Below are 9,941 nucleotides of genomic sequence, written 5' to 3'. Positions count from 1 at the left end.
ACTCTCATTCTCCCTTACCTTAAAACTACAATCCAGGTTCCCATGCCCCTGCTGCATTAGTTTAAACCCCCCCAAAGAGCACTAACAAATCTCCCCCCCAGGATATTTGTGCCCCTCAGGTTCAGATGTAGACCATCCTGTCTGTAGAGGTCCCACCGTCCCCAGAAAGAGCCCCAGTTATCCAGAAATCTGAATCCCTCCCGCCTGCACCATCCCTGTAGCCACGTGTTTAATTGCTCTCTTTCCCTATTCCTCATCTCACTATCACGTGGCACGGGCAACAACCCAGAGATAACAACTCTGTTTGTTCTAGTTCTGAGCTTCCATCCTAGCTCCCTGAAAGCCTGCCTGACATCCTTGCCCCTTTCCTACCTATGTCGTTAGTGCCAATGTGGACCACGACTTGGGGCTGCTCCCCCTCCCCCTTAAGGACCCGGAAAACACGATCCGAGACATCACGTACCATTGCACCTGGGAGGTAACATACCAAACGTGAGTCTCTCACGCTCCCACAAAATCTCCTATCTGTGCTCCTGACTATCGAGTCCCCAATTACTAATGCTCTGCTCCTCTCCCCCCTTCCCTTCTGAGCAACAGGGACAGACTCCGTGCCAGAGGCCCGTACCCCATGGCATGTAAGATGCTGAATGGTCTTGACGAGGTGGACATTGAAATGATGTTTCCACTTGTGGTTGAGCCCAGAACTAGGGAGCCATGAGTCCCCCTTTTAGGACAGAGATGAGGAGAATTTTGTTCCTCTGAGGTTTGTGCAACTTTGGAGTTATCTGCCTCAGAAGACGGTGGAGATGGGGTTACTTCATGTTTATTTTCATGTGGAGCTAAAGAGATTCTTGTTAGGGAAGGGAATCAAAGGTTATCAGGGGTAGATGGGAATGTGGAACTCAACACAGAGCAGCCATGATCTTATTGAATGGCCAAGGCTTGAGGGACCGAATGACCTGCATTGCTCTTATTGTGTATGTTTGTATAAGTATTTCCTGTGTTACCTGGAAAGAGTGTTTGGGGCTCTGGAATGTGGGAAGGTATTTTGTTTCACTTACCCAGAATGTGATAAGAATGTGGAAGTCATTATCAGAAGCGTTTAAGATTCTTGTGTAAGTTGAAAACCAAGAGTAAATCCCACCGTGAAAAGAGCATTTATTCGCTGAAAGTGCAATGAGATTCACTCGGTTATCCCATTTACTGATCAAGCAGCACAGGCACACCGGAGAGAGACCATTCAAATGTTTGACACATACAAAGGGATTTATTCAGTCTGCCCACTGAATTAGACGTGGGCAGACTGGCAAGACATGGCTTAAATGTTCCATATATGGGGAGAAAATAACTCGTTCACGCGACCTGTTTTTGATTCCAGTAAATTTCCATCTAACTGCAGGGGTTTATTCTGCGGTTAAATAAACCCAGGACAGAATTTTGGTGGGGAGGGCATGCATTTAGTTAATATATAAATTGATTTAACAATGTAGTCTTGGTTCTCTGGATCCAATTATAATCGGATCACAAAATATTATTTCAGCCAAGAATTATTTTGTTAAATGTCCCAGCATTCTCAGCGTATCAGAATCTGCCCTATCCTCCCTCCACAAGATGCCTGCACATGCGGAGTGCTGAGTTGCGAATGGAACATACGCAGTGTGGGATCCAACAAATGAATTTGGAGCAGGATTCAGCCACTCAGCCCCTCGAATCTGCTCCGCCATTCAATAAAATCATCTGTTCTGATTGTAATCTCAACCCCAATTACTATCTATCCCGAATGACCTTTCATCCCCTTGTTTATCAGGAACTTATCGAGCCCTGGAGCTCGTTTTTAACATTATTCAAGCAGTCTGCTTTCACCAACTTCTGAGGAGGAGAATTCCAAAGACTCCGGTCCTCAGAGAAAAAAGAATTTAGTCATCCCTGTCTTAGATGACTGAACCTTTTATTTTTAAACTGAGCCCTGGAGCAGTTGTGGCCAAACTGGTGGAGCGACTAAAATGGGAATTTTTAGGAATCCAGGATTGGAGGAAGTGAAGATTTCTCAGAGAGGATTGTGAGGCTGGAGTAGATTACAGAGATAGGGAGGGGTGAGACCACTGAGGGATTTGACAGGATGAGAAATGTAAAACATTGACATTACTTAGCTGGGATCTTTGTAGGTCAGTGAGCACAGGGGTGATGGGAGAACAGTTCAAAGGTCTCTCCTGAGTGTGAAACTCGATGTGAGTAAGCACATGGCAGCAGTATTTTGGGTGATGGTTGATTGTGGGAGATTGGCCGGGAGTGCATTAGGATAATTAAGATAACAAAGAATGGATGAGAGTTTCAGCAGCAGATGAGCTGAGTTTGGGTTGGAGTTGGGCGATGTTACTGAGGTAGAAATAGGCGGTCTTGGTGATGATGTAGATATGTGTTGGGAGCTCATTTTGTGATGAAATATTTCATTATGGTTGTGAAGAGTCTGTTTCAGCCTATAACAGTTGCTGGGAGGAAGGATGGAATCAATGTCTAGGGAGTGGATATTGTCGTGGGGACATTGGCCTAAATCTTCCCAATATTTAAATATAGAAAATTTCTACTCATCCAGTACTGGAAGTCAGATAAATCAGGACAGTGTGTGACTTGGAAGGGATCTTGGATATGATGATGTTCACATACACTTGCTATCCTGTTCCTTCCAGTTAATAATAATCTTTATTGTCACATGTAGGCTTACAATAACACTGCAATGAAGTTACTGTGCAAAGCCCCTAGTCGCCACATTCCGGCGCGTGTTCAGGTACGCAAAGAGAGAATTCCGAATATCCAAATTACCTAATAGCACATCTTTCGGGACTTGGGGGAGAAAACCGGAGCACCCGGAAGAAACCCATGCAAACACAGGGAGAACATGCAGACTCCACACAGACAGTGACCCAAGCCGGGAATCGAACCTGGGTCCCTGAGAAGCCATAGCACTAACCACTATGCTACAGCGCTGCCTGAGAAAACACCGTCCCTGGGTGGTCTTGAACCACCAACCTATCGGTTAACTGCCGAATGCACTAACCAATTGCGCCACAGAGACTGGGTTGAAACCATGCAAACAGGATGTGCAAACTCCACATGAACAGTGACCCAGAGCTGGGATCAAACCTAGGACCTCTGCGCCATGAGGCAGCAGTGCTAACCACTGCACCACCATGCTGCCCAAGATTCAAATGGTGAAGATTCAGAGTTTTGGAGAAACCTTTGAAACATCTTGGGGTATATTAGATGAGATTCTATGATTGAACAATACCTGATTGTGCTTGTGATATACTGAATTTCAGTCAGCATCGCAGTGTGGCTCACTTATACATGCCGGAAGACACATATATTCCATCCCAGGGCCCTGTCTTTGGCAGCCAGAAGGGACAGGTCCACATCAAGTGTGGCTGACCAGAATTTTCTCCGGCTATTATCACCAGCCAATGGTATGTTGCAGATTGACAATCAACCAGTTTGGTTGCAATATGAATGCACCTTCATTGGCCATCAAGTCCTGGGGTTGGAGTCGATCCAAGAGCTTCTGACTAAGAGGCAGGGACGATACCCGCTGCACCATAAGACCTCCATGAGTAAAAGACACTTCCGAATAAACCTAACAGGTAAATAAGGGGAAATATCTTTACTTCAGAGTGGTTAGAATATGGAATTCACTCTCACAGAACATGGGTGAGGTGAAATAGCTTAAGTGTTTTCAAGAGGAAATGGGTGAGTACATGAGAGAAAAGGGATTAGAAAGAGAACCGGAAAGGCGAAGAGGAAGTCGATAGAATGGAATATGGTGTTCATCATAGAGAATGAGACTGGCAGCTCACAAACAGATTCATACTGAGTTTATGAGTAGTTAAAAGAGGTTGTAAGATTTGCCTTGCTCATGGGTGGAGGATGACATAATAATTATCTTTATTAGTGTCACAAGTAGGCTTACATTAACAATGCAATGATATTACTGTGAAAATCACCTCATCGCCACACTATGGCGCCTGGTTGGGTACACTAAGGGAGAATTTAGAATGTCCAATTCACCCAGCAATCACGTCTTTCAGGGCTTGTGGGAGGAAAGCAGAGCACCCGGAGGAAACCCATGCAGACACGGGGAGAACGTGCAGGCTCCACACAGACAATGGCCCAAGCTGGGAATCGAACCCAGGTTCCTGGTGCTGTGAAGCAACAATGCTGACCAATGTGCTACCACATAGCCCTTGTACCGTATAGTTCTCACAGTGAGATATGTACTCAGTTGGTAAGTTACCCATCTGGAAATGTAAAAAGAAAGCGACCCACTGGAGGCTGGAAAAAAATGATCTTTTTTCTATAAGAAATGTAATGTTATGGAGCATGTGATGTATCACAGAAAATAAACCAGTTGTTTTTATAGTTTAAGGTATAGGTTTCCGGTCAATGAAAAAGTGTTTATTCGATCAGGCACTTTAGTCAGTTGATCCAGTAAAGGTTTTGAAAATGAGATCAGCATGCAGTCAGTTATTAAAGGCAAGTCTAAATTTATATTTTACAGTTATCTGTTATCACTGACTTCTCGTGCCTCCCTGGCCAACTCCCTCCCCCTCTACCCATGCCCACAACTCGCCCCCCACTGCACTGACTGCATCCCTCCTCCCTGGACACGGCCTGAGACTGAACATTAACAATTACCGTATTACTTTCTGATCTGATCCTGCGTTGAACTGCTGACTACAGAACCTCTCCATCACTAACACTCCTTCTGTTAAGTCATCCACCTCAAGTCTTTTTCTTAATTTAGAGTACGTAATTAATTGTTTTCCAATTAAGGGGCAATTTAACATTGCCAATCCACTTGCCCTGTACATCTTTGGGTTGCGGGGGTGAAATCCACCCAAACACAGGGAGAATGTGCAAACTCCACACGGACAGTGACCCAGAGCTGGGATCGAACCTGGGACCTCGGCGCCGTGAGGCAGCAGTGCTATCCACTGCGCCACCGTGCTGCCAAGTCTTTTCTTGGGGTGAAATCTTCACCTTGTCTCCGTTACCTCCTGATTTGAATTTTCCAATGCTCTCCCCACTGGAACCCCATCTCTCCCCTACATAAATTTACTTCTACAAAACTCTTCTGGGCATTCAACAGTTTCGTGGGAATAGGGTGGATAGGTCAAAAGGACAAAATAAGCTTTTGAGAGAGTATGAAGGGGAGAGACAGGTGGGAAACTAAAGATACATCTGAGTTGATCACGAGGTAGGAAAGATCTTTAGAGTAAGTTTGGCCTGGCAGACTACGGAGCAGGAGTGAAGCAACAGAGGCAGCTGATCAGATTGCCTCAATCTTAGTGAGAAAGAATCTCCATGAGCTCCTCACACTTGTCGTTCCAGATGAAAATGGAGGAAACAGGGAGAGGGAAATGTTTGAGATATTAAAAAGTCAGGACACTCTGTATTTAACACAAAGTTAATTTATTTTATTATGATTAGAATATTAACCCCTCTAACTGGGTTGGACTTGATTATCAGCACAAACAGACTCTAATGAACATTGTTAGACCATAAGACGTAGGAACAAAAGTACGACATTCGGCCATCAAGTCTTCTCCGCCATTCAATGAGTTCATGATTGATCTGATATGAAATTCGTCAACTTTCCCACCTTATTGCCATAACCCTTGATTCCCCTACTGATTAAAATCTGCATGTTTCATATTTAACCGCCTCGCCTCTACAGCCCCATGCATTAAATAATTCCAGAGTCACTACCCTCTGATAGCAGAAATTGCTCCATAAGGGAGAACAACTGCTCAACATCTACTCTGTCAAGCCCTGTGAGAATCGTATGTGTCTCAATAAAGTCACCTCCCACTCTTCTAAACTCCAATGAGTACAGACCCAATCTACTCAACCTCTCCTCATAAGAAAATCCCTCGATATCTAGGATCAAGCTAGTGAACCTCCTCTAGACTGCCTCCAATGCCAATATATCTTTCCTTAGATAAGGGAACCAAAACTGTTCACAGTATTTCAAGTATTATCTAACTAGTGCCTTATATTGTTTTAGCAAAAAAATCCCTTTATTATACTCCATTCCATTAGAAATAAAGACCACCATTTAATTTGGCTTCCCCCTTCCCTGCTGAACTTGCACGCTAGCTTTTTGAGATTTATGCACAAGAACCCCCAGATCCCTCTGTGCTACAGCGTTCTGCAGTCTTTCTCCATTTAAATAATATTCAGCTCCTTTACTCTTTCGACCAAAGTGCATAACTTCACATTTTCCGACATTATATTCCATCGGCCATGTTTCTGCCCAGTATTAAATGTAGCGAACAACAAAGTCCACTGAATTAAGTTACTTGTGAACTCGCTGGTGTCTCAGCAGGTGTGATGAATGGGTGAATCTTTTCTTGCACTTGGAACAGGTGAATGGTCTCTCCCCAGTGTGAACGCGCTGGTGCAGAGTGAGCTCAGATGATCTCCTAAACCCATTGCTACAGTGAGAGCACCTGTACGGTCTGTCATCAGTGTGAACACGTTGATGGGTCATCAGTTCCTGGGAACTTTTATAGGACTTCCCACATTCGAGGCATTTAAAAGGTCTCTCATCAGTGTGAACTCTTTGGTGTGTCATAAGATTAGATGAATTAATGAATCCATTCCCACACTTGGAGCAAATGAATGGTCTCTCCCCAGTGTGAACTCTCTGGTGTGTCAGCAGGTAGGAAGACTGAATGAATCCCTTCCCACACTCAGAGCAGATGAACGGCCTCTCCCCAGTGTGAATGCGTTGGTGTCTCAACAGGTTCGACTTATCAGTGAATCCCTTCCCACACTCGGAGCAGATAAATGGCCTCTCCCCAGTATGAACACGTTGGTGTGTCAACAGGTTGAAGGAATCAGTAAACCCTTTCTCACACTTGGAGCACGTAAATGGCCTCTCCCCAGTGTGTGTGCGTCGATGAATTTCCAGTTTTGATGGGGATTTGAATCCCTTTCCACAATCTGCACATTTCCATGGTTTCACCGCAGTATGACAGCATTTATGCTCTGACAGGCCATGTGATTGGCTGAAGCATCGACCACACACAGAACAGGTGTACAGTTTCTCCACACTGTGAACAGTACTTTTCGTTTCCATGTTCAAAATCATTCAGATTAGGATAAATTGGGCGACTGTCAAATCCTTATGTGATGTTTCGCAATTTCGCAAATGCAATCTTCTAATCCCCTGTGAAATTGATTGAAAACAGAAAAGGGAGAACTTACAAACACATAAAGGCAGGTTGTGAAACTGAATTGAATTAATTTGATCATTTGTAGGGCCGACGCTCGCAAAAAGTGTCCAATAAAGTTGCTGGATTGTTGTTCATTGAAGTCCTTCAGGGAAGGGAACCTCTCACACAGTCTGGACATACACAAAACTTGGGCCTTTATGGCAGGAGAAAGAGAGAGTGGTGTTGGAAGCAGTGTCAGAAGGATGACGGGGAGTTCCTCTGGAGAGAGAGTAGACCTTTCAGCTTGTGCAGAATGCGTTCTTGGGAATAAATATAGTGCAGATTTGAAACGTAAGTGAAGTGGACTATAGGGCAAGAAAAAATAATTCCCGACTATGAAAGATACTGTGGGAAGATAAAGCTGGTAAGCCAACTGCACATAATTCGTGGGTGGGTAGCAGTCATGCAGTCAAGTGAACACATCGGCAAAGGAGACGGTAAAGTAAAAAGCATTGCTAAAAACACAGCGCCAGTCCAGAATAGAAATTAAGAGACAAATATTTGTCTTGGTTTGCGTTTTCTGTGTAAATCCTCCCTAGCTAATCCCCTGTGAAAGACGTTTCCAGACTCTATCAGTGTCAGTCCAGGACTGACTGTAACATTAAGTATGCTAAAACTAACATTATATTCTGTGGTCTCTCCTTCCTTCCCTATGCACGGTATGCATTGTTTGTACAACATGCAAGAAACAATACTTTCACTGTATACTAATACATGTGACAATAATAAATCAAATCAGGATGGAAATTCACACTATCCTTTTCTCCTGCTGGCTGGAGCAGGGTTACCGCGCATGCGCCCTGTTGCACCTTGCCACTGTAAACATACGGAACTGGATGCGGAAGGAGCGGCCCCGGGATTACCGCCCGATTCGTGATAAACGGGGGCGTTGTACATCACTATTTTGGCCCTTTGCCCTTCACTGGGTATTTATGAAGTCTCCCCACCCTCTCCGTCGCCTCCATTACCCTCCTACAGTCGGCTGTTCCTCATTTTTTGTTCAGTCGAGGTCACCACTTTCCTGCAGCTGCAGCAACCATACTGCGCATGTTCGATTCAAAACACTCAACTGCGCCTGCGTAAAAGGCTCCAGTCCGGGTTGGGTACATTTTCTGTTGTCCAGCATGCTGGGAAGTGACATCGCCATTGGAAGACGATATTGTTGAATACCTAATTATCGTATCTTGTCTGATGACGATGGAGCCATAGGACCTGGACTTATAATTGCATTTTGGACAGATAAACCAAAGTGCACAGGTCCTCCACTCCTGTTCTGAATGTATTTACCAGCTGAACAAACCACTCCTGCACTGTCGGGGTTCTATGGAACAGTTCGATGTGAACTAACACACAAACTCATTGGAATCTCCGCTGGTGGGTGAATAAATGTTATTTTCCCCCCCATACGTGGGGACATTTGAATTGTGCCTTGTCAGCAAGAATGTGCTGATTGTGCATCAAATAACTTGAACATGGATGTTTTAATATTCCAAAAGAACAATAATTATAATTATCTACATTCTTTTCATCATTTCTGACACTGACTTTCAATGCATTCTTTTACTGATTCAATTAAGTTCAGTTCTAATTCTATCAGCCACTATCCTGGGATTTGAACCTCTGCTACTGGATTATCACAAGAGTTATTTATAGAACATACAGTGCAGAAGGAGTGCATTCGATCCATCAAGTCTGCACCGACCCACTTAAGCCCTCACTTCCACCCTATCCCTATAATCCCTCCTAACCTTTTTGGACATTAAGGGCAATTTAGCATGGCCAATCCACCTAACCTGCACATCTTTGGACTGTGGGAGGAAACCGGAGGAAACCCACGCAGACACGGGGAGAACATGCAGACTCCGCACAGACAGTGACCCAGCGGGGAATAAAACCTGGGACCCTGGCACTGTGAAGCCACAGTGCTAGCCACTTGTGCTACCGTGCTGCCCAACTTTGAATTTGGGTTTATTGCCATATGTAATGAGGTGCAGTGAACAGTATTGTTCTGCGTACAGTCCAGACAGATTATTCCATACATAGAAAATATAGGACATATGATAGATACATAATGTAAATACATTGACTGTGGATGAAGCATATGAAATGCAGTACTACTCAGTAGAGAAGATGCGTGGAAAGATCAGTTCAGTCCATAACAGGGTAATTCAGGAGTCTGGTAACAACGTGGAAGAAGCTGCTTTTGAACCTGTTAGTGCATGTTCTCAGACGTTTGTATCTCATGCCTGATGGAAGAAGTTAGAAGAGAGAATAACCCACATGGGAGGGTCTTTGATTATGTTGCCTGGTTTCCCAAGGCAACCGGAGATGTAGACAGAGTCAATGGATGGGAGGTCGGGTTCACCTGATGAGGGCTGTGTTCATGACTCTTTATAGTTTCTTACGGCCTTGGGCTGAGCAATTGCCATACCAGGCAGAGATACAGACAGATAGGATGCTTTCTATGGTGCATCTGTAAAAATTGGTAAGAGTCAATGTGGGCATGCTGAATCCCCTTAGTTTGCTGAGGACGTATAGGTGCTGTTGTGCTTTCTTGGTCGTAGCGTCAATGTAGGTGGACCAGGACAGATTATTGGTGATGTGCAAACTTAGGAATTTGCAGTAAACCGTCTCCACCTTGGCACCATTGATGCTGACAGTGTTGTGTAT

General features: G+C 44.4%; 1 protein-coding gene across 2 annotated transcripts; it reads right to left on the bottom strand.

Annotated features, from left to right (window-relative positions):
• Positions 1-5,446: 5,446 nt before the first annotated feature.
• On the bottom strand, positions 5,447-8,320 carry LOC140420821 (uncharacterized). 2 transcript variants are annotated; one of them, XM_072504877.1, is made up of 2 exons: positions 8,240-8,320; positions 5,447-7,225 (listed from the first exon to the last, which is right to left on the bottom strand). In XM_072504877.1, the coding sequence occupies exon 2, from the start codon at positions 7,145-7,147 to the stop codon at positions 6,350-6,352; it is 798 nt and encodes a 265-aa protein (XP_072360978.1). In that variant the 5' UTR covers positions 7,148-7,225; positions 8,240-8,320; the 3' UTR covers positions 5,447-6,349. The 2 variants fall into 2 exon arrangements, with proteins under 2 accessions (XP_072360978.1, XP_072360979.1); XM_072504878.1 differs by having other exon boundaries at positions 8,219-8,269.
• Between the last annotated feature and the right edge of the window lie 1,621 nt (positions 8,321-9,941).

This window comes from Scyliorhinus torazame, chromosome 5, assembly GCF_047496885.1.
Source record: "Scyliorhinus torazame isolate Kashiwa2021f chromosome 5, sScyTor2.1, whole genome shotgun sequence".
Taxonomy (NCBI): domain Eukaryota; kingdom Metazoa; phylum Chordata; class Chondrichthyes; order Carcharhiniformes; family Scyliorhinidae; genus Scyliorhinus; species Scyliorhinus torazame.
Note: the sequence above shows the minus strand (reverse complement) of the source record. Positions and strands in the feature narration are given on the sequence as shown.

Coding starts and splice junctions, on each gene's coding strand:
- LOC140420821 (XM_072504877.1), bottom strand. CDS start 7,147: ATGATTTTGAACATGGAAACGAAAAGTACTGTTCACAGTGTGGAGAAA.